General features: G+C 41.2%; 1 protein-coding gene across 2 annotated transcripts in view; it reads left to right on the top strand.

Annotated features, from left to right (window-relative positions):
* The window catches only part of zgc:109986 (uncharacterized protein LOC553566 homolog), a 40,656-nt gene extending 17,255 nt beyond the window's left edge, over positions 1 to 23,401 (top strand). For both annotated transcript variants that reach the window (XM_047392963.1, XM_047392961.1), the window contains 7 exons: positions 11,601 to 11,722; positions 12,671 to 12,809; positions 17,589 to 17,710; positions 18,496 to 18,606; positions 18,686 to 18,792; positions 18,879 to 18,969; positions 22,709 to 23,401. In XM_047392963.1, the coding sequence (XP_047248919.1) occupies positions 11,601 to 11,722; positions 12,671 to 12,809; positions 17,589 to 17,710; positions 18,496 to 18,606; positions 18,686 to 18,792; positions 18,879 to 18,969; positions 22,709 to 22,822 (806 nt within the window). In that variant the 3' untranslated portion in view covers positions 22,823 to 23,401. The remainder of the gene's footprint in view (positions 1 to 11,600; positions 11,723 to 12,670; positions 12,810 to 17,588; positions 17,711 to 18,495; positions 18,607 to 18,685; positions 18,793 to 18,878; positions 18,970 to 22,708) is intronic.
* Positions 23,402 to 25,667: the final 2,266 nt, after the last annotated feature.

The raw sequence follows: 25,667 nt of genomic DNA, 5'->3' as shown, positions 1-25,667 counted from the left end.
GTAAATGTGATGTGACGATTGAGATTTTCACCCACTAATTCCAGCTGCACAACGTCGTTACGTCTGGTTAACGATCTCGCAGCGTCGGCTAATTCAATTATAATACGCATGATGTCTGTATAGAATGCTGCTAAATCTGGAACGTTACTTGGACAGGGCGGCGGTATGGTAAAAGGTCTCCTTATTTCATGGTTATTAAAATGTTCACGTTCAACCACAGCTGGAGGATCTCGCTCTATTTGATCAGAACTAACTGCTACGTCCGTATTGAAATGACCCCCGTGATGATCTGCGGCGTGTGACGTAGAAGGATTCTGACGAGTGTCAGGTGAATCATTTTCCTCAATGCTGCTGTGTGGAGACGGTTCGCTGTTCAAATCGGAAAGAGCCTGATTGATTACGTTTAAAACGTCACCGTGCCGATCTGCGGCGTGTGACGTAGAAAGATTCTGATCATTTTCCTCAATGCTGCTGTGTGGAGACGGTTCGCTGTTCAAATCGGAAAGAGCCTGATTGATTACGTTTAAAACGTCACCGTGCTGATGTTCATTTATTAAATTTTCACTGTTAGCAGGAGATGCATTAACGGGGATTTCGTTAAGTTCATTAACTAAATTTCTTATTTCATCCAGGGCAAGTCTGATTACTTGATCAGAACTAACTGCTACATCCGTATTAAAATGACCCCCGTGCCGATCTGCGGAGTGTGTCGTAAAAGGATTATGATAATTTTGCTCAATGCTGTGTGGAGACGGTGTGCTATTTTCTTCTGCATTAACGGGAATTTCGTTAAGTTCATTAACTAAATTTCTTATTTCATCCAGGGCAAGTCTGATTCGGTTATCCATTTTCTATGAACATAAGAAACAAAATAAAAATAAAACTAACCTACGAAAAAAAAAAAAAAAAAAAAAAAAAAAACACAGTGATCAGTTCAGTTTAAAATCACCTTGATGTTACCAAAATGCTTCTTTAACAGAATCTGACATGCTGCCAGAAGCGTTAACGATGAGGCCTTATTACGAAGATTCCGTGAGGCTGTAGAGACTGTCTTCCTGTGTTGTCCGTTTCTGTATCCAATCTGTCCTGCCATCAACGTTACCTCTGTATGGAGAATGAACAAAAAATAAATAAATAAAAATATGTAATAATGAAATAATCACATTAAAGCTGAAAAAAAAAAAAAAAAAGGGGAATTCAAATTAATTCAGTATGTATGTATGAATTAAAACGTACCGTTCATTAAACCACTCACTAGCGTTGCTCTGCTTTGTAGCGCAAAGAGTCGCTGTCTTTTGGCCGGGGTTAAATATTCTGTAAAAACAGAAGACAATAAAAGTTATCTTACGCTGCGCAGCACAGCGTTCATAAATAAAACTAAAATAGTTTTTAAAATACACAAGTTTTTTTTTTAATCTTACTCCGATTCTTTGCGGTAAAACCTCCAGATTTCACTTCTTGTTGGACTGAAACTGTGCCGTTCTGCTGAAAGCTGTCTTGATCTTTGAAAAGCGACCTTCTGGTGGGCGGATTCAATGTGGCATCTTTGGATGTATCTGTAAACAGGTTTATATGACATTTTATTGAACTATGCTTAAAATACATATATATATATATATATATATATATATATTGTTTTTATTTAATTTTTATTTCCTTACCTTGCTCCTGCTCGACAACTATGTCTTCCACAGAGCTCTCAGTCGAATCTGTAAACAGTTTTTTATCTGAGGTTTAAAATACATTCACTCTCAAAGAAAAAATAGATAGTTCTTAGGACTTACTTACTTTCTGGTGGTGCCGGTAACTTATCCGGTGTGTCTTCAGGGGAAATGATGATAATTGACGGGGGGGTATTCAAAGAATCTGTCGTAATTTCTATGTTAAAAGAAAGTTCAGTTGTTGCGAGTTTTTCTTGTTTGGAAATAATTCGCCTTCTCAATTTTGACTGTCGATTCCAGCCGCTGAACCCTCCAACTTGATCATTCGGGTTTACCTCTCTCATCAAATCTATAAATTGAAACATTGTCAAGGGTTAACTATAATATATATATATATATATATATATATATATATATATATATATATATTTTATTGCATTTAACATTTACTTACCATAATCTGATTGTGTCAAGATGAAATCATCAAGGTCATCAGCGGTGGGTTCTATGACAAAGAAACAAATATATATATATATATATATAAACAATATATATAAACAAAATTTGAGAACATTCACATGCATTTAATGATACTTACTTACTTACGTTTTAAGATGTCATTGTGCTTTTGTGAATTATCAGAAGAAGAAGCCACAATTTCCGGGTTTCCTGAAATATTTACCGACATTTTATCTTGTCAGTACTGGTATTTTTCAATGTAACAAGTGTTATGGTTCAAAGACATTCAGCATTTGAAGACCCTGACACTGAGGTTAACCAATGAAACAGAGCCCCAACATTTACACACAGTATTTATACCAGAACATGACAGTGTTATCTCAACTGCAAAGACTATGTTTTTAAGACCAAAACCCTTCCTGAGTTCAAAGGTGATATGTTATCTAAGAAACAGACGTAACTGCCCCTTCCTGACATCGCCCCTAACAGTTGTAACCCTGTAACTCTAAGATGAAAAAGTAAAATGTTATTTAGAAAAGCTACAGGTAACTAAAATTATCATTCCTTTTTTTTTTTTCCTAAAATGGAGTCTCTCATGATTCAAAAACAAACACATCATTGCTAGAGTCAATTTGTAACTTGGAAACAGTATACTGAAGTTCTTTTTTTTTTTCTGTTAATCTCATATTCGTCTTACCTATTTCAGCTGCTTTTCCAGTATGTTGACGCAGAAGCTGAAGGTTTTTCTCGTTCCATCGATGTAGTGAAGCACAAATTTTTTTTTTAATTTACTTTTTTTTAGGTCTTTTCTATTTTGAACGGATTTAGACTGGCTCATATATTCAACAAATAGGTCCTGCTGTAAAGCAAAATTAACTTACAATTCTGTCAGGTTACACAGTTCCTTTACAAAACCCTTCTTGAGTTCAAAGGTGATATGTTATCTAAGAAACAGACGTAACTGCCCCTTCCTGACATCGCCCCTAACAGTTGTAACCCTGTAACTCTAAGATGAAAAGTAAAATGTTTTTTAGAAAAGCTACAGGTAACTAAAATTATCATTCCTTTTTTTTTTTCCTAAAATGGAGTCTCTCATGATTCAAAAACAAACACATCATTGCTAGAGTCAATTTGTAACTTGGAAACAGTATACTGAAGTTCTTTTTTTTTCTGTTAATCTCATATTCGTCTTACCTATTTCAGCTGCTTTTCCAGTATGTTGACGCAGAAGCTGAAGGTTTTTCTCGTTCCATCGATGTAGTGAAGCACAATTTTTTTTATTTTATTTACTTTTTTAGGTCTTTTCTATTTTGAACGGATTTAGACTGGCTCATATATTCAACAAATAGGTCCTGCTGTAAAGCAAAATTAACTTACAATTCTGTCAGGTTACACAGTTCCTTTATTAGGATTTCATGTGATAGGTCAACATTAAGTTGATTATACCTTTAAAAATATAAAAGGATGCATGTCTTTTTTTTTTGTTTTGTTTTTTAGATGTATTAACGCCTGAAAAAACATACAGATTATTAATAACACCCTTAAACACACCCCTGTGTGTTTTTTAATTGGCTCATTTAAGGCCTTCCCCGTAACACCCTTAAACACACCCCTGTGTTTTAATTGACTCATTTAAGGTATCGCCCCTAATGACGACAACCAATCAACATCCACTGTTACGCCCCTTGGACACACCCCCCTGCCCACATGGCAACCACATGGCGCCCACATGGCCCACCGGAAGTCCCGCCCTCACCGGAAGTCCCGCCCACCTGTCAAAATGTTTGATGAAAGGGTGCACTTAAATTCTCTTGCCCATTCCAATGTTATCAAAACATTCGTCCATGTAGCTCTTCAGGCTGTCCAAGGTTTCCTCTTCCTGTTTGTTTTATTTGGAAAATATAAGACAGTAGTTAGTATTTTTTTCCCTCAATAATTTTATTGTCTATTTTCAGAATAACAAACGATATACAAATAAAAAAAAATCATAAACATCCAAAATAGGAGAAAGTAAGTGAATGAAAATAAAAATCAGCAAAAAAACTAAATTCATGACATAACATACCAACATCATGTACAGAGAGCCTTAAAGTAATAACAGAACTAAATGACCACTTAACTATATCACTTATGTCATAATAGATGACCTTCAGTGGGGTCAACTACAGTTTTAAATAGTCCAGGATAGGTCTCCATACATAAATAGAATTTTTGCAAGTTGTCCAATATCTCGTGTCTCAGTATTTCAATATGAAGGATTCCTATCATCTCTCTCAGCCAGGTCTGGAACCCAGGTGGCAAGTCCGATCTCCACATTTTTAAAATGCATCTTTTTGCTATAACCATACCAGAAGCTACTGCAATTGTAGCATTTTGGCCCATATTATCCAAAATATAGGAAAAGCCAAGTAATGCAATTTCAGGGTCGGGATCCAAGTTAACTTTTTATTTTTTTTCCGGCACTAGAGGCCTTTATTATTGATAGTAGGTAGACAGGAAGGAGGGGCAAAGAGGGGGAGACATTCGGCAAAGGTTGCCGGGTCCGGGACTCAAACCCGGGACAGCCGCTTTGAGGACTATAGTCTCTTAACATGGTCGTGCGCTAAACCCCTACACCACCAGCACTGCGACCACAAGTTAACTTTTAATCAGAATCAGCTTCATTGCCAAGTTCGTACATACAACAAACAAGTAATTAGACTCCGGTACACTTTGCTCTCTGGGTTTCTTTTTTTTTTTATGTTATAAGATATATTCTGCATATATCTTTATGTCCTTAAATACATATATACAATATACACATATACAAGGTGGAATTGTGACTTCAGTATGCTGTTGTTTGGTACTCTATTAAATGTTCATCCGAGAAACAGCCTGGGGGAAGAAACTGTCTCTGTGGCAGCTGGTTTTAGTAAACAGTGCCCTGTAGCGGCGGCCTGAGGGTAAAAGTCTAAACAGTTTATGTGCAGGGTGTGTGGGGTCTGCAGAGATTTTAGCAGCTCTTTTCCTGACCCTAGACCTGTATAAGTCCTGGTCAGCCCTGATTATTCTCTCTGCAGACCTGATTATTCGTTGCAGTCTGGACCTGTCCTGTTTGGTGGATGAACCAAACCACACTGAGATGGATGAAGACAGAACAGACTGAATAATGGCAGTGTAGAAGATGACCTGCAGCTCCTGTGGAAGGTTGAACTTCTTGAGTTGCCTCAGGAAGAACAGTCTCTGCTGGGCCTTCTTCTGAACACTGTCTATGTGTGGGGACCCTCTCAGGTCCTCAGAGATGGTGGTTCCTAAGAACCTGAAGTGGTCCACAGCTGACACAGTGTTGTTGAGGATGGTGAGGGGGATGTTCTTCAAAAGTCCACCACCATTTCTACAGTCTTGAGTGGGTTACGTTCCAGGTAGTTCACCAGTGTACCTGCTGTCTGTATGCAGACTCATCACCGTCCTGGATCATGCAAACTTCAGGAGTTTCACGGACGAGTCCGATGAGGTGCAGTCATTTGTGTACAGGGAGAAGAGGAGTGGGGATAGAACTCACCCCTGGGGGTCACCAGTACTTATTGATCTGCTGCGGGAGAAGATGTTCCCCAAAGCAAACTGCAGGGGAGCTGTGATGTCTTTCAGGTGCTCCAACACCAGCCGCTCAAAGGATTTCATTTGATGAAATGAAATCATTTAATCGTAGGATGGTGGGTTTCTTGGGCACTGAGATGATGGTGGATCGTTTGAAGGAGGAGGGGACCTCACACGTCTTCAGTGACTTGTTGAAGATCCGGGTGAAGATCGGAGCAAGTTGATTTGCACAGGCTTCCAGGCATGATTGGAGACGTTATCAGGACCTCCAGCTTTCTTTGTTTTCATGCGCTCAAAGAGCCTATTTACATCTTCCTCGGAGATCTTTAGTGCAGGCAGAGGATCTGAAGGTAGGAGGTTGGTTGTTTTACGGGTCAAATTTGTTCCTGAATGGGATGTGGAGGAGATGATTTGAGGTGTGAACGGCTTCCTGTCATGTTTGCAGTAGAAGCCATTCAGACAGTTCGCCAGGCGGGGATTCTGTTCAGGATGGGTGGGGGGGCTCCTATAGGCAGTCAGGTTTCTCAGACCGGTCCATACAGCTGAAGCGTCACCAGTAGAAAGGCTGTTCTTTAGCTTCTCACTGTAGCTTCTCTTGGCTGCTTTGATCTCCTTTGTTAGTCTGTTCCTGGCCTGCCTGTACCGCGCCCAATCTCCACTGCTGTGAGCTTCTTCCTTGTCCTTGCACACATTCCTGAGGTTTGGAGTAAACCATGCCTTGTTGTTCACAAAGGTGCAGAAGGTCTTGGTCTGCACACACATGTCCTCACAGATACTGATGTATGATGTCACCACATCAGTCAGTTGGTTTAAGTCAGTGGCTGAAGTTTCAAAAACAGTCCAGTCCAGAACCGTGGGTTTGGAAGCTCTTAGTTTCTGTCTGTAGGTTGACATGAGGTGGATAAGACAATGGTCTGAAAAACCCAGAGCAGCCCTGGTAACAGCATGATGTGAGTCCTTTAAAGCTGTGTAACAATGGTCCAGTGTGTTTATATCTCGGGTGGGACACTTACTATGCTGTCTGTATTTGGGGAGTACATTGGAGAGGTTTGCTCTGTTAAAATCTCCCAGTATTATGATGAAAGAGTCCGTGTATTTTTTCTCCACGTCTGTAATCAGCTCAGCGAGATGTTTTTCAGCGGCAGAAGTGCAGCCATGCGGTGGAAAATATGAGCCAATTATTACAAACGAGGAAAACTCTCTCGGTGAATAAAACAGCTTACAGATTATGGAAAATGACTCCAGATCCGGGCTACATGTTTTCCCAGCACTTTTACGTCTCTGCACCAACCTTCATTTATATAAAAGCAGATTCCGCCTCCTCGCCTCTTCCCCGATAGCTCCGTGCTGCGATCCGCTCTGAGCAGCTGGAAGTCCGGCATCAGCAGTGCGCAGTCCGGGATGTTTCCACTCAGCCATGTCTCGGTGAAGCACAGAATTGCTGATCCGCGGAAGTCTGTGGTTTTACTGGTGAGAAGAAGCTCGTTGATCTTAGAGAGCGGACATTTGCCAGATGGATTGAAGGCAGTGGTGTGCAAAGTCCTCTTTGGCGGAGCTTTACCAGCACGGCTCTGCTCGTCAGGAGTTCGGTGAAGATCGGATTGATGAATGATGGTGAAAAAATCTCGAGAGAGGGCTCTCTGATGTTCAGAAGTTCCTCTCTGTTGTATGACCCAACAGAAATGTGGCCTGACACAGTAATGTGGCTCAAAAAACATAATAACACACAAAATACACAAAGAAAAAGAGAGCGAAGCTCCGAGACTGCCATCGTCGGCGCCATCTTGATGTACATTGGAATACCATCTGTAAGAGCCATATGATTGAAATAAGTCATTCTTGATGTGGCAGGAGCTTTGACACTTGGGTGGTGGGTGTGTCGAGGTGGGCGTGACTGTCACTAAGGTATAAATGGGAGCCATACTGGCGTGCTGGTTTTGTATGTATGAGGAAGTGGGTGCGCCGGTGGTGGTCGTAATTTCTGTTGACCGTGACATGACCTCGTTGTATTGTTGGCACCGTTGTATGGTTTAGCCTGGTCAGTATGTGTCAGTCCTGTAAAGAGAAGTATGGCAGTAAAAGTGGAATAAATTGATGGTTGCAACATACAAGAAGCGGCCTGGAGAGTATTAGAAGCACGCGTCTGACAGTCGAAATTCACCGAGTTAACCCAGTGCGGTCCTCTACAACATTGTTAGTTTGCCGCACAGTTACCATCTAAAGATCAAATCCCCAAAACGCTGAATCTCAGGGCACAACCAAACTTGGTGGCCAAGTGTGCCATCAGATTTCTTACACCTTTCACATAAAGAATGGATTTGGGAGGAAATCTTGTATAATTTGACCTTTTGAATAATGTAATGTATAACGTTAAATTGTATCAGCTGTAATCTAGCATTAACTGAACAATAATGAATATAATTTACGGCTTGTTTCCATATTTTATCTTTAATCTGAATATTAAGGTTGGTCTCCCACATTTGTTTAAATTTAAAAGCAGGTTGTGCAAGTTTATGAGAGAAAATACGAGCCAGTTTTGAATCAGACCCTTTGTCTCTAGTGGGCCAAGTAAGAGCTTAAAAATATAATTTTCTTCAGGTAAAGAGTCAGATGATGAAATATTTTGCCTTATATAATGACATATTTGTAAAAACCTAAAGAAATTTGATTTTGGTAGGTCATTTTTTAAATATTTCAAACAAACATACATTTTTATCAATGTAAAGGCCTTTTATGGACCTTATTCCTTTCCTATTCCACTCCTTGAAAACTGCATCTGTATGCAAAGGAAGAAAAGCCTGGTTATGCCATATAGGAGCATGTACTGAGGTCTTTGGAAGCTGGCAAAATTTTCTAATCTGCATCCAGATTTTTTGAACATTGGTTATTCTGTAGTGTTCTGCCTTGCAGGAGGCACCTTGGTTCTGAAAAAAAAATTGCCCTAAGGGATGTTTTTTGGGGGAAAGTTTGTTCTATTGCCAACAAAGATGGTATATCTTTGTTGGCACTAGAACAACAAAGATATGCCTTGTATCCCCAGATAAATGGTAAAATCACAGTCAAATCTTTTTGACGGAATAAAAATTGGAATGTTTAGAAACAAATAAAGAAAGCGAGGTAGAGAAACCATTTTGATGGTGTTTATACGACCTATTAATGACAGTGTTCTCCATTCTTCAATATACTTTTTTAGAACAATTATAAAATGTACGTAAGACAAGTATTGAAAAATGAACTGTCAAGAAAATAAACTGCCGTAAATTTAAATTTAACTATGGTTACCGCCATCCACAGTCTCTCCCGGGGCATCTCTATGTGGCAAGATTGTCTGGAAACATCTTTGCTTCCTTTGGAGTGTTAAATGTCGAGGTGACATTTCCATGGGTGATTCTCAGTCGGGCAGGATAAATAAATCTTGTGCGAAAGCCAACCAACTTAATCCTTTTCCCGGTGTCTTCAAAGAGTTGACGTCGTTTCATAATTTCAGCCGGAAAGTCCGGAAAGATATGGATGCGATGGCCCTGGTACATCAGTGGAGATTGTTGTGCTGCAAGCCTCATAATGAGCTCCTTAACATTATAGTTATGTATCTTGACTATTAACACACTGGGTCGGAGTCGGCTAGGATCAATAGCAGACTGTCCCCCCAGTCCATGTGCATAGTCAACTTCTATGTGCTTCGGAAAATGTTCTTTCCCCAGCAAATTTTCAATAAAGCTGGCCACCAACTCAACCGGGTGGTTCAACTCAGCATTTTCAGGTAAACCTATAATCTTTATGTTTTTGCATCTGGAACGTTCCTCCAGGTCCACCACTTTATCTTGTAGGGTCTTGTTAGCATCCCTCAGATATTTAGCCTGAAGTTCGAGTGCGGCTAACCTGTTGTTGTGGTCGCTGGTCATTACTTCCACTGCATCAAGTCGAGACGTGTGTTCTGCCAATGTAGATTAGGTAGCCTGCAAAGATTCTTCCAGCAAGTCAAATCTCTCATCCATTTGTTTCCTCATCCCATTTATAGCGGAGAGAATAGCTGCACTTTGTAATGAGGGGTTAGCCACCAGCTCAGTTGGCAACTCTGTCTCAGAAGGTACCAGACATTCTTCCTCGGGTTTCTTCATCGTTTGTTTCTTTGGAGCCATCATTAGAATTATGCCATCCAAGTTTAACGAACTTCTCCTTATTGTCTTTGGTCCGAAGTGGTGTTTTTATAGAAAAATTTGATTTGTCGGAACGGAGCCTCGCTTAAACACATCTAATCTGACATGCGCGCTCTAGTGCCCCACCGTGGTTATTGTTTTAAACATTTCTATATTTGGCTTGAATTTTACCTGAGTGTCGTGTTTGTTTGTTTACCATTATACCGCCATATAACTTACTCTGTGTGCATTTGTTATTGAGTATCAGACTGAGCACTGTTCAGTCCATCTGAAAAATGTTTGTATTTGTGAAAACTTATTGTGTCTTATCGCTAATGAACCCAAACATGAAAACCTTTAATACAGAAATGTTTGCCAACTGAGAGTATGACCATGTACAGTATTTACAGTGTATACACTCAAGCGTGGCATGGAGATGGTCATGTGGTTCTGCTGCGCTGTTCTGGAAGCCCATGTTGCTTTGATAGCAACCTTCAACCCATCTGCATTCTTGGTTCTGGTGTCTCTTATGTTCCTCTTGAAAACATATCCTCTGTGGGTTTGAGGACAGGACAGTTTGCTTGTGTTACCATGATATTTAAAGCAGACATTGGTACTATTGGCAGTGTGGGCCAGTACCAAGCCCTGCTGGAAAATAAAATTAGCATCTCCATAACACCTGTCGGCAGAAGGACGCATACAGTGCTCTAAAATTTCTTGGTAGATGTCTGTTAAATGTGAAGTTTAGAAAACCCAGTGGAACTACACCAGCAGATGACATGGCACCCCAAATCATCACTTGTTGTGGAAATGTCACACTGGACTCCAAGCAACATTGATTATGTGCCTCTCCACTCTTACTTCAGACTCCGGGACCTTGATTTCAAATTTAATGCAAATTTTACTTTCTTCTGAAAATGGGACCTTGGACCACTGAGGAACAGTCTAATCAAACCTAGTGTTTTTCCTTAGATCTGATAAGACTCTTCTGACGTCTCTGGTTCAGGAGTGTGACAGTTGTAGCCTATGTTTGGGATACATTGGGTAGATGGTATCAATAACTGTCTGCTAAACAGCTGTCAAGTTAGCAATATTCAACGCAACTGCATAGACCATACATATAACATTTCTGTATTATAAATAGTTTTTACTGGCATATTGTAATATTAAATTAAAAAAACAAAAACTAATTGTGGATTTGCATGGTCGCTAAGCTCTGATCATCAACATTAGGGGAATTAAACTACAGTCTTGTATGCAATAAATCAATGAGTTTGACTTTTTACATTAAATTATTGAGTTGCAATTTAATTTTCAATGATCTAATGTATTTAGATGCAGCTTGTAGACATGCAGTACACTTTACATCAATTTTATTGTGAAAATCTGTCATAAACCTGTTCTTTGAGGTTCTGGCCACACAGGCAGCCAGTGCAAAGACGCCAGTATGGGAGTATTGTGGTCTTGCTTTCGTTGTGTTAGTTGTAAGTGGAGCAGCAGCATTTTGGACTAATTGCAGTCAGCCAATCTGTGACAGTCCAATGCCAACATAAACAATACTGCAATAGTCTAGGCAGGCTGAAATAAAGGCATGGATGACCTTTTCAAGGTCACCAAAATAAAGGTGGCTCTCAGGATAGCATATATCTGTAAAAGTTTAAGCTGTTATTGAGAATGACTCCCAGGTAGAGGCTCTCATATTATTGCTTAAAGCGCCAAAATCTAGGTAATGTGTAAACCTTAAACAACTGTTTGCATCCTTCTTTAGACGAGCTGGATCAACTGCTGGTTGACAACAACAAGGTGTTCCTGCAGAGTATTGCAGAAGACTTGAGAGCCAGACTGCCCATTGATGCCATGCTACCATCTGAGACTGCTGCACAACATAAGGTTACTCCAAGTATTAATTTACCGTTGTCTCTTAAATTAAACTAACACCCCATTTCAGATCACATATTACTGAGCTACATTTGTCTGACACTTACTGATGAAAATAAATGACAAAAATATTCCTAAAAAGGTTGCAGTCTGTATTCAGTCTTTATTATGCTGAACACAAATACTGCATACATGATTGAATTAGGAGTTTTCATAGGGCTGTCTAATGTTGTCTAGCTCAGATCATCATCATGGTATGGTGGGTTACATGTCTGTAACATGGGTTACATGTCCTAGGTACAGACATCTGTACACAGATGTGTCATCAGAGAAGACGGAGACTTAATACTTTGTTGGACCACAGTGGACAGATTGAATATGGTAACCAGTGGTTGAATTAGTCTCCAACAGGAACACCGTGGATGATAATTATCACTCATGCAAAGAAAATCAGCAGCATTGTCTTCAATGCTAAAAGATCAGAATATGACTACTGGTAGGTTTTGCAACCTGCTGATGACACTCTGTGACCCTCTAAGCTCAGTGGCCACTTCTGTCTGAGAACATTCTGTTTGAAGCCTTGCAATTATAAGGTACTGTTGATCCGTTGTTGGGTGTTGCCTTGGTCTCATGGTGTCAGAATGTGAACATCATGACAAGGAGGACAGTTTAAATACTCTGATTGAACCAGGGAATTTCTTGGTCGCTTCATGGATCAAACACCTGCTGTGAATTTAGCCTTTAAGCTCCTTGTTGGAGAACAGTAAGTTGTGCAAAACACCGAACAGTTGGACATGTGCATTCAACAGTTTAGGGAAAGTCACATTAAGTTCACCTGTAAAGGTTATGGTGCATTTTAGGTTCATCCTGAAATTTAACTCAAAACCAGACTACCGCTAACTTTTTGCTAGTGTTGTATTAGATGCACACTATAATCCTAAAGAAACCCTCGTTTTTTAGATGCAGTTGCGGGAAAAGCCCACAGTTCATGTGGACGGCTTCCTGTACAGTGACGAGCAGGTGGATTCTCTGTGTGAGGAGGGGGCCATGAGCAGGAACTACTGTCTCACCTGTGGATCCTTCAGGACTGCACCCCTCGGTAGGAGCCCATCTCTGTCCTCTATCTCCAGGCATACATATGTTACTGGAACATGTAGTTTTTTTTATGCACAAAAGGACCCGAAAATGCAAAATGTCAAGTTAGGCGCAGAGATAACTAAGATATAATTTTGTATAGTTTGGTTTAAAAACTGTTTGATACAGACACATTTAGGTTGACTTATCAGTGTCAACGTAGTTCCTAGATATTCCTTTTAATTATGTAGAATCTCTGTTTAAAATGAACTCAAAAGATATTCCAAATGTAGATCTTAAGTTCCTGACACTCAAGTTTGAATCCTTGAATCACTTCATTATCACATATGCCTTTTGACCCAGTGCTCCATCATGCTGCAAAGTCCACAGGTCACCTCCAAATTGTGTCTTGGGCAGAATTGTACAGTAGTACATTCCCCTGGATAAGAAGTAGTCCCATGCATGGACTGTATCAGGATGCTTTACTGTTGGTATCAAATAGGACTCATAGAAGTATTCAATATTGAAACGGTCTTCTGCTTGAAGTTCTTGAGGATCTAGAAAACTGTTCTTTTATCTCCAATATTAATTTCCAGCATGTAGGAGTGCCTCATGGACCATTTGGCTATTCTCTGAATAATGCTGTCCTTGCCCTTTTGCTGTGTCCACTAAATAGCTTGTGTTAGATTGCAAAAAAATACTTCTTATGGCTTTCTATTAAAAATTGCTTTCTTCTTGTCACTCTTTCATAAAGGCCTGGTTCTCCAACCTGAGCTATTTGCAGCTCCTCCAGAGTTCTTATAGGCCTCCTGGCTGCTTCTCTGATTAATGCTTTTGGTGAACGGCTATGTCTTGGTGTGTTTCTCATATGTAAGAGAACACAAACATAGGAATGCCAAAAGAGTAAAATGATCAAACAAATCAAGATCAAGCCAGAGACTGCGTTGCGTTCTTTGGACAGATAAAAACTATGATCAGTTAGTACTAGAGGTATCTTTACGAAATTCTCTAAGCAGCTCTGACAGTATTAAGTAGCTTGTTTCACTATTGTAGAACACCAAGTAAACCCAAATATTTCTGAAATGAGGTTTCAGGTTCATAGGGCGATGGTACCAGAGACTGTTGTGAAAGAAATTCATTAGTCAAAAGCATCCTATTTGTCCCTATCTACTTTGATTTTAGACCTGTACACTGAGCATTTCTGACCCCTGTACCCCACTGCATTTCAGTCAATTTCTCTTTTTATATATGCATATATTTTTGTTTAATTTCATGTTATTTCCTGAACGCAATTCTATTTTGTATAGGCTTCGCCCTTTAAGGCTATCTTTAGTGGGTTTATCCCTTCTCATGCTGCACAGGAAACTTTTGTTCACACCCACCTGCTGGGTGGGCTTCACCCCGGTCGGCATAAATTCCGCTCAGACTGGGTAATTGGCTCCCATTTTTTCTTCAGTGTCAGCTAAGAGTACTGATTCCTAAAATTCTTAATAGCAAGAAGAATGACGAGCAGCAGCACCATCCTCCTTTGCCTGGCATTTCAGACAGGCTATATCATGAGCTATGACCTGCATGCCACCCGGGTCTGACCCGATCCCCGCAGCCTACCTGCTCTTTCTGCAGGTGCCTCCCTCTGGAGGAAAAGCAACGGCAGCTCACCACCTTCTCTCCGCTAGAAGGGGAATTCCCCATAACAGACTGCTACCTTCTAGATGTAGTGCAGATGTCCATGATGTTAGGCGGGAATTGGATGATTCCAGCTCTGAGGCGGGAACTGGTAGCACCCCTGCTCCCTTCTCCAGATGGAGTAACCAGAGATAGTTGCACCATCAGCCCATCCTCAGGGCCTCTCAATGTAGGCAACCATCCCTCTTCCAGCGATGGGCACGCTTGTTAGCACACAGCCAGACGTCATAGCAAAAGTAGCTAGTGCTAAATATCTAGGCCCACTTCCCACAGATGACCTAGCGGGTAAATTAGCCTCAGCGCATCCTAGCCAACGAGGCCCTTATCTAGTCCCACTTGCCAAAATGTTAAATGTTTTGGAGTAAAACATTAACTGCCCTCTTGAGTGAGGTTTCTGAAAATACCGACTCAGCCAGATCGCTTAATCCTGCTGTAATCTCCCCACACACATCCTCCACACAATGTCAGACGTGAAAAAGCTCCATGATCTCACGGTTTCCAAACAGCTCTTTTCTGCTTCTCCATCTCTCCAACTCAAACAAGAGCCCAAGAGAGCACCCCATGCTGCTCATGTGGAGCCCACCTCTAAACTTTATCTCTCCTGTTTTCCCCACCTGTCAGTGGGGAGAAGATGTGCAACGGGAAGCCCTTTCTGAAACGGTACCGCACTTATGCACCTGCTCAGTATGCAGTTTCTCCGGAGTCAAGCAGCGAGCCCTAGCCTAAAACTCCCTGCTGAGGCTGATCTGCAGCCCTTTCTAGTAGACCCCCTCATGGGTTCCCTCTGAGATTTCCAAGGCGGGTTTTAGCGGCATGTCCATGAAGTTCACAACATGGCAAATGATTTGGCCTCCCCTCTCAGACCACTATTTAAAGTGGCAGCGCTATGTCCCCTGGACAGATTGATGGACGGACTGCCAGACAGCCCAGAAAATATTTTGAAATAAAACAAAAACTTTTCTCTGAGAGCAAGACTGATCAGCAAGGGTTACTGCAGTTCCTGTCACACCCTCCACCGTTCAGAGGGATTGCGGAAACAGTTATGCCATCTCCAGAACAGAACCCTACTCTCCAGTCAGAACTGCAAGAACCCCTGGCAACAACGTTATTTCCAGGGTTCCCCAAGCAGAGGAAAATACATTTTTTTTCCTTAATCTCCTGGTTCCAAGAAAACAGGAGAAATGAAACCCATTCTCAATCTGTCTCTGTTCAACAAACCAATCATGGAGAGACTATTCCACATGCTGACAACCTGGCAGGTGCTGGAAAATGTTCACCAGAGAGACTGGTTTATCTCCATAGATCTGAAAGACGCATATTTTCTCATCCCCATCATTGTGAAACAACACAAACATCTGTGTTTTGCCTTTCAGGGGAACCCATATCCGTACAACCGCCTGCCGTTTGGCTATTCTCTCGCCCCACAGTCTCCAAACGCGTGGAGACTGTGTCCCAGCTGCTGCACACAGACGTGGTTCTACTAGCTTGCTTCAGAGAGGAAGCAGCTGTGCAGATGAGGACACTGGAGACACATCTAGCAAACTTAGGCTTTGCCATAAACTGTTCTTCCATTCCAGATCGTCATTATCTGGGGTTGTCATTATCTGGGGTGGAGTTAAACTCAGCCACAATGAGAACTTGACTCTCACAGCTGAGAGCAGAGGCACTGTCAGCGCTTCTCCACTGTGTCAGGCCTCACGGTGTGTTGAAAGCCCGGTTAGTTATGCAGCTCACGTGGTTGTTACATTGGGTCAGCTTCATATGAAATGCCTTCAAAGATGGGTTACCCACCTGCGCATAGATCCTGTGCGCCAGAAGAGGCAGATGATTTCTGTCCCTCCAGTATGATCTGATCTGGCCCACTGGAGAAACCCCCACATTCTGTCAGTAGGGAGGGACATGTCTGTCCCAAGTAGTGGGAGGAAAGTGACCAGATCACACTTCTCTCCACATAAATGCTGCGGTATCAGCATGTTCTGATCCACATTATTGCAGCAGCTTATATAAACCGAAAAGGGGGTGTGCACTCAGCTCAGCTGTTAAACATTGCCAGACAGCTGCCATGCCGGGCACGCATGAACCTGCTCTCTGTCAGAGCCATTTACATCCTTGGGGTTCTGAACAGAGGAGCAGACATCATGCCCAGGATGGGGCCCCAACACGGAGACTGGAGCCTCCATCCTGACCTGATCTGTCAAATCTGGAGCAGATTCGAAAAAGAAGCAGTGGATCTGTTTGTGACAAGGGAGAAGACAGGTACCCCTTTTCAACCAACACGGTTCGGAGCCTGTTCCAATTCCCAAATACGATTTCCAACCGGTGACTTTTTTCCACCAATGAAAATAGTTTCCAAAGGGCGAACTCTGGTTCAACTCGGGCACCGCAGAATACAAGGTTCTTCTGCATGAACCGTAACATCACTCGTGGGCGCATCGAGGCTGCAGGCAATAAAAGCAGCAAGTAGGGTGGCGAAGAGGAAGAAGGTACCGCATCTAACATTATTTATGTTTTTAAAAACACACTAAACATGCAATCAAGTTTCTGTTAGACTCAGGGATGCTGAACATATGCAAATGAAAACATTGTACATACCATTGTTCTTCCAAGGGGTCGCCGTCTTCTTTTCCATACTAACTAGTTTATGGCTGCTTTCTTTTTGCCCTAAAAGGAACACTTCACGCAACTCAGCAAGCTCCTCTGTGTCGCTACCTGCTGTCAGGCAGCTGCCGTGGAAGGAGGATGTGCTCCTCCAAACAGGAGGGGGATCAGGAGCTAGAGATAGGTCAGCATCTCTAGGTCTTCCTGCTGAACAGAAGTGCTTAGAGAAGACACACCCAGTGAGGCATAGACCGTATCCTGCTTCACCTTTAACCCTCTAGCGGTAGGCTTAAGCCTATACAAAATAGAACGTCGGTTACGTATTGTAACCCCAGATTCTGAGTTTAGTTCCTGAATGGCTGAAGAAAAAACGTTATTTGTGAGCCGATTACCCAATCTGAGCGCAATTTTTACAGATCCGATGAGGCCCACCCAGCAGGGGGGTGTGGACTAAAGTTTTCAGTCCTGTGCTGTGCATGTAAACCTGGATGTTTACACCTGTTTTCTTCTTCTCCTGCAGATTTCATCTCACACTCGTTCTCAGTTTCAGAACTTCAGTTCCTGTTCCAGAACGTTCTGCCGGACCTCAGTGGTCGGACTGTGGTGGATGTTGGTTCCAGACTAGGAGCAGTGCTTTATGGGGTCAGATTTTGCCTTGTCATTATGGAAACATGACAGATCCATAAAAATGTAATGCCAGACACTTTAACTTGGATTGAATTGAAATATGTGTAACTGAATGTGAATTGGTTTCTATGATTGATGTGATTCTATATTTCTGTATATAAATTGGGTCTGTTTGTCTTATAATGTGTTGGGTCAAAATAATCGAGGACAGACCCCCACATTTTCAATAATATACAGTTTAATTCAGTTACTTCCATACGAAAAACTGAAATGTCCATTTTCCATTTTGGAAATTACTGTTTTTTTCCATTTTTTTGTAGTAGTAGTCTTTTAGCGACACTCATTCCCATAGTTAAAGGCATTACTCGGGTTTTTGACTGTGAGCAACCAAAATGACAATTCAGCCTCTGGGTGAAAAGTCCTTCCATAAAATGTAGTACAAGTTAAATAATTTTTATCAAAATCCAACAGGACAGGGACAAAACCAAAAAGAGAGCTCCACAAAATTTGACATACAGTATGTGGGTGAGACTGAGACGGGATGATGCATGTTGTGAGGTCAAGACTTTGTAAAATAGGAATGTTGTGTTGTTTTAAACTGAATCAGTTGGTGTCTGTCTCACATTTATTTGAATGTCCATAGACAATTCCTCTTTCCAACACTGAAACAAGGTTATTCATCAAACAAACTTTAATTTGAGCTGTCTAACGTATGTTCAATAGAGAGAAGTACAAAATGATAAATCTTTGAATATATATATATATTGACCTTTTGTGGTTAATATATATCGTGTGTTTAGGGTTATGTGTATAGTTCAGCCTCACAACTCATTGGACTGGAGCTCAGCGAGGACTTTGTCAGGCTGCAGAACGACATTCTCCACAAATACAGACTGGCTGACAGAATTCAGGTTTGTGTCTTTGAGTGTTCCTCAGCTTTGCTCTTGCACTCCAACACACTTTTAATAAAAACCCCTTTATCCTCTGCAGGTTTTCCATGCAAATGTCTGCACTCAACAGGTTCTGCTCCAGGACACTGATGTTCTGATCATGAACAATGTCTTTGAGTACTTCATAGAACCCAGCGAACAAATTGGGTAGTCAGTCTGAGAGTCCACAGGAAATTTACAGAAAATACAGACTGTAATTCTTAAAAGGAATGTTTGCCTATCTGTGTGTTCAGGGCATGGAAGTTTATCATGCAGACCTTCAGAAAAAGAGGATCTCTCCTGGTTACTGTTCCCAGTTTGCAAGAGAGTCTGGATGCTCTGCAGGTAAAGTCATTGAAGGCCACTTGGAAACAAAACAGCAAATGTTTCTTAGCAAACATAAATCAAGCTCAGCTCATATTCAGTCAGCCTTTAAAAACAGCTGTTAGTTTTTTTTACGGTGTTTCTTTAAAAATGGTTCGAGTCTGGATCAGAACTGGTTTCAGAGCAGAATTTGAACTAGTTAAATGAAACACAGCAAGAACCAGTTTAATTCTCCACAGCCAAAGAGGCAGCTTGGAGCCACTTTAGTATGTTTGTCATGCTGATGTTTGATCCTTCTTCTGATAGATTTGACATTTCTTATTCCTGTAAACAGATGTTGGTCACTTATAAACAGTCTTTTACACAACATGAGTTGTTTGTGGAAGCTCATTAGGATTCTGACCAGTATTTCTACGTACTGGTTAATCCTGTTTATTAAAATATTCATAAACACCAGCTGGTGACATTGAATAGCCGGAGCGTGTTTGAAAGATTCCGGGTCAGCTCTCCCATTTTCCACCTCCTCCCCTGATCTTGAACCCACATGCTGCCATTTGGTCCCTTCCTACTTCTTTTTCATACCTGTGATCCATTTTGTACCCATCTTCTTAACCATTTCATATACATTTTATTTTCTTTGGGGTCAGATATTTTATTCTGTTATTGAGGTAAGAAGTAGTACGAATAACTTTGCTTACCTATGTAACCCCAGATTCAATAGGTAACCTACCCCAAGGTAAACCCACTAGCAAAATAGCCTTGTGTGTTGTACGCCTTTGAAAACCGTTTTATCAGTGGTTGGTTACTGTTCTGTCACCAAAACCCTCATGACAGGAGGAATAGCTGCAGCATATGTTTTAATTGTGGTGAAAGCTACATTTCTCTACATCAGCTGCTAGAGAAGTGACAATATGTACACCAGCGCTCAAAAGCTTTCCATTTTGATGTGTATAACGCTGTGGTAGAAGTGCCAACTGCGTGCCTCTCTAAGCACTGGCGTTCAACCCCTCCCGCCTGGAGGAGCACATCTCCCTTCTATGGCAGCTGCCCCCGGCGGCCCAGCTGCTGCAGGATTGGAGACCCTGGCTGTGTGCTCGGGGGGCCGTGAGCATCACTGACAACTGTTCCTCCCGTACCTGATCCAGGAGCCGCAGAATCAGCAGAACTGGAGGAAGAGTGTAAAGGAGCATCCTTGGTTGCGAACTGATGACAAAGGCTCAGTGCGAACCACAGCCTGCACAGCACGTTCTCCTGTGTAGTGAACAGATCCACTGCTGATCTGCCTAGTCTGCTCCAGATTAGGGCTGCAACTATCGATTATAACAGTTGACTGTTCTATCAATTTCTATTTTTTCAATTAGTCGACTAATTGCAATTATTTTTTATAATATCGCTTTGTGACTGAAACAGTTGTAAAAACATTTTATCCCCCAAGCAGTTAATTGTAGCTACATTGGTCCAATGCAAGCAGCCGTCACAATGCTGTGCGTTTTAAAATGCACATATACCCCTCCCTCTCACTATCTCTACTCCGCCCAAGAACACAAAGAATCACTGTTAAATTGACTTTTTAGCAAAACCAAATGATTTCATTTAAGTGAGGCAGGGCTCCACAGGAGAAACAAGTAGAAAACCCCATTCTGTAATCCCCTCCACCTTAGATATCAGCACGTAGGTGGAAACCAACGCCTTTATTTTGGTGCTGCTGATCTGGAAAAGTATGTCATCAAAGCCAGATAGGGTCTGTCCGGCGAATGTGAGCAAAGCCAAATCTTTCCACCAAATTGTCTGATCAAGGTGGGGCTTGTGGCAGCAAGACAATCAGACCCATCTTCCATCCCTTTCAGTTATGTTAGGCAGGTCGGGGAGGAGCACGTTGACATGGAGAGACCTGAGAAAAGGCAAGTTGTGTAGACATTCAGTGTCTAGTCTCTCTACCTGAGAGGCAGCAGTGGGGCTGCTGTTGCCTTTATCATTATGGGGGAATTGTTGCCTGTCGTCGAAGAAGGTGATAGCTTTGTCCAGCAGATAGCGGTCTGCGATTAGCTACACCTCCTCAGCGGCAGCCGTGATACCAGCATCCCTCCATTGCTTATCTTGCATTGTGAGAAGCTCGCAGAAAGGGCAGGCGACTGAGGAGTCAGTGCAAGACCGAGGCAACTTTCACAAATGCCATGGAGGTCCAAGGTCATGATGTAGCCTGTCTCAGGCGGATGTAGGTGCTGCTGGGCGTTCTTTTGGAAAATGTTTTAATAGAAATCAGCGCACTTCGCTGTTGCTGAAGAAAACATGGGAGCGAACTACCTGGTCTGAGTGCAATTTGTAAGGACCAGGGTGAGGCCCACTCAGCAGGTGGGTGTGGACTAAAGCTTTTAATGCTTCAGTGTGCGTGAAGGGATAAACCTGTTAGCGATAGCCTTAAATGGCGAAGGCTTTATGAAATAGAAGTGAAAGCCAAAGAATGTTCAAATCTCTCTCAAATTGAATAACATGTTATTTTGGACTATTTATTACACCCAATATCTGTTGATTTTGGTTCTTGTCGGTATTTGGACCAGTTGAGAAATTTGAAATATGCGTGCCTATGACTCCTAAACAAAACAAAATGCTTCTAAGGGACATCTTCTATTGTTAAAAGTACAGCTATCATGAAAAAGTTCAAGATTTTTTTGTCACTAATTTCAGAAAGTGAAACACACACAGATTCATCACATATAGGGTGAAATATTTCAAACCTGTATTTCAATAAAAACCTAAAATGCATTGTCTCAGAAAATGTGAATATTTCAGAAGATCAATAAAAATTATATTTTAAACTCTTCTGAAAAGTTTGTTCATTTCTATGCACTTAATACTTGGTTTGGGCTCCTTTTGCATGAATTACTGCATTAATGCGGCGTGGCATGGAGGCGATCAGCCTGTGGTTCTGCTGAGGTGTAATGGAGGCCCAGGTTGGTTTGGCAGCAGCCTTTAGGTCATCTTCATTGTTGTTCCTCTTGACTGTACCCCATAGATTCTGATGCTTCTGACGTTATCTCTGGTTCAGGAGCGGCTTGACACGAGGGATATGACAGTTGTAGCCCATGTGTAGGATTCATCTGTGCGTAATGGTTCTTGATAACGCAGACTCCATCCTCAGTTCACTCTTTGTGAAGCTCCACCAAGGTTTTGAATGGATTTTGCTCGATAATCTTCTCAAGGCTGCAGTTATCCCTGTTGCTGGTGCACCTGTTCCTACCACACTTTGTCCTTCCACTCAACATGTTCCACTAAATTTTTTTTGAAAAACTGAATTTTAGGTTTTTATTATGTCTAAGCCATAATCATCAAAATAACAAGAAAGAAAGGCTTGAAATATTTCACTCTGTAATAAATCAATATAAGTTTCACTTTCTATAATGAGTGACAGAAAGATTGAACTTTTTTCACAATATTCAGATTTTTGGAGATGTAACTGTAGAATGTTTATTTGAGTCAAATAACTAGATAGCCTTACTTATTTTCTAAGCATCAAACATAGAAATTAACTTTATTTATCAATTATTACTAAGGGGGAACAAGACCCGCATGGAGGTTGAAATGAAACCTCCATTTTGTACCCATAAAGGTCATGTGAGAAATGACCAAAAGTACAAATGGCAAAGCGGTGCAATGACCAGCACTGTTACAAATGATATATAAAGGTGTGTTTCCATTGCAGGAATTAAAACAAGGGGCACTGTGTAATTTGTCCTCAGAATTTCCTTTGTGCATCCTTCAGGTACCACTACCACCAGGCTGGGTAGAGGAGCTTTCTGTAGACTACAATGTCTACCTGGGCAGAGATACAGACCCTGAGTACCTCAGACAGATTCATCTGTACAGGGTCTTCTGATGCCGGCAGATCCACCAAGATGACAGCGGACAGAAACCACCCTACAGAGTCATGTGACTGCGAACAGAGCTTCTTGGAATGGAACATATCACTATAAACATCCACCTGAACAGTCGTGTGACTGGAGACGAATTCACCCATGGTAGATCAGGTGACTTCAAAATGGAACACCTGCTGTAGGTCATCCAACCACAGTCCAGAACCAGATGGTTCCAGATCTCACTGGAAGTGGTTTAAAAGGTGTAAAATTATACTGATCTGCACCTGCATGTTGACGGTGTTTATTTGTTCTCAGAATTCAGAATTTCCCAGTTCCAAAATCAACTGAAGTCAGAAAGTCAACTTTACAAGTTAGAGGTTCCCAACAAGCTCCAACCTTAAAATTCAGCATGGCTAATTTATTAATCAAACACAGAAAATGTTACAGTGAAGATCTCACTACTTTTGCATAAATTTTGATTTCTGTTTTTATTCCCTTTTTTCTACATGGAACCAAACTGGTATAAAATATGCAAAACCAGAGGCATAGAACAGATTATTGCAAGATGGTGTTATTAATAAATTAAACTCTTAATCATGCTTTGAATGGGTCTTACTTTATAGCTTGCTTTACATTTAAGAATCACTTTGTTGTGTATATTTTACTTAAATTTTTTCTCTTCTGCTAATTCAGATACATTTCAACTTGTAAAAAATTCAATTCAATTTATTTATATAGCGCCAATTCACAACACATGTCGTCTCAAGGCACTTCGCAAACGTCAGGTACATACATTCCAATTAATCCTAACCATTGAACAGTGCAGTCAGATTCAGTTATTTATTCAAATTGAATAAAAAGTTTTTCTATCTAAGGAAACCCAGCAGATTGCATCCAGTCAGTGACTTGCAGCATTCACTCCTCCTGGATGAGCATGTAGAGACAGTGGACAGTCACGGGCGTTGACTTTGCAGCAATCCCTCATACTGAGCATGCATGTAGTGACAGTGGAGAGGAAAAACTCCCTTTTAACAGGAAGAAACCTCCACAGGACCAGGCTCAGTGTGAGCAGCCATCTGCCATGACTGATTGGGGGTTTGAGAAAACAGAGCAGAGACACAAAGAGAACAAAGAAGCACTGATCCAGGAGTACTTTCTATGGGAAGGAAAAGTAAATGTTAATGGATGTAGTTCCTTTAGTTGTTTGATCTAGAAAGAAAGAACAGAAAAACTTTGAGTCAGTTTTCAAGGTTGGAGTCTGAAAGAGAGCACATATAATTAGTTACAGTAAAACCTCAGTCAATTGCTATATCTAGGAGAGAGAAAGGGTTAAACACTGAAAGACAGGGCCATGTGGATCATCGGTAGAAGGTGAGCATTAAGTTGTTGGCAGCAGAAGCTTGGACGATGCCCCTCTCCAGAAAGGTGTCACAGGTAGACACAGAGCCAAGCCAGGTGTAGCTTCTAGGAAGTGAAAATATATTTTTATTATAAAAAATGGCAGCATTAACTCGTATTTCTTTACATGATCTTGTGGACAGAGGTTGCCTTTTTGGCTCCCTAATATATTTTATGTTTTCAGTTGTGTAGCATGTGAAATATTGCAGCTAGAAAATACTTCTCTTTCCTCGAGTCTTGATATCAGTAGTATTCAAGCCTCTTTCAAAGGAGCCACATCCTAATGCTTCTAAGTGAAGGTGTCCACAAGCATGCTAGACTTAAAGGGGACATATCATGGTATTAAATCATTCAGAATCATACATCCATAACACTTTTCACACTTAAATCATTAGGATGTGGCCTATATAAAGTAGAGCTGCAATGCTTTGGTCTGAAGTCCTTGTTATTGTAGCTTCACAGGCTCCTCTTTTACCTGTTCTGAGGTGCGTGTGAGAGCAACTCGTTTCGATGCCGTCTCTTTAAATGTTACTGAGGCACTTCACACCCGTCCCGCTCCAGGTCAATATGCGCTTCACTTTGACCCGTTTGGCCATTTTTGTAGTTTGATAAGAATCATCTAGCGCTGCAGAAACAAGACAAAAACAGCAAAAACAATGAAAAACTGTTAATGTAGGCATACTTGAGCTTGGACTACAAAATCACAGCAAGAAATACAATTGGCTGATACGGGAAATTGTTCAGCCAGAAGTCCATGACCTTGTTTAGCTGTACTGCAGCAAATACTGTGATGTAACAGTAGAAAAAATGTAACAGATGATAGAGAAAACTGAACGTACTGAAAGATATAACTCAAAGTATAAAGATATCTGCAGCACCTGGAGAGAGTAAATTCAACCTTTCTGATGTCCTACAGACTCCAAGTCTAAAAGGCTAAAAAAGTGGGTTTTGCATCGTTGCCTTTATTGGGGCTTGAAACTACAGAGCATTCCAGAAACGAGGCCTACTTATGGACTTGGACCTAAATTTGAACATCCACATGGTCTGCCTCAAATTATCTGGGACTTGCTCACTGTTTCCTGGACCAGAACTAAATAAAAGGAGACAGCATGAAGTTGCTGTCTGCTTCCCAGCTTTATTTTTTACATTTATTTTTTGTTTTAGTCCTTTAGCTGCTGTTTTCCTTGGTCTTTGTGATGCTCTTTGTTCTCGAATGTTCTCTAACAAACCTCTGAGGCCAGAAACAGAACAGCTGGATTTACACTCTGCTGGACTGGATGTTATTTACTACTTAGGTGTTTTCTGAAGGCAATTAGCACTGGGTTAGATTAAAAGTGCTGAATACAACACCACACTTCTCATTTTTTGGGGGAAAAAATATTGAAACCTTTAATTTTTCTTCCAAGTCACAATTTTGCCCTACTTTGTGAGGGTTTATCAAATAAAACCCCAATAAAATACATTGAG

Source organism: Girardinichthys multiradiatus, chromosome 19 (genome assembly GCF_021462225.1).
Source record: "Girardinichthys multiradiatus isolate DD_20200921_A chromosome 19, DD_fGirMul_XY1, whole genome shotgun sequence".
Lineage (NCBI taxonomy): Eukaryota > Metazoa > Chordata > Actinopteri > Cyprinodontiformes > Goodeidae > Girardinichthys > Girardinichthys multiradiatus.
Note: the sequence above shows the minus strand (reverse complement) of the source record. Positions and strands in the feature narration are given on the sequence as shown.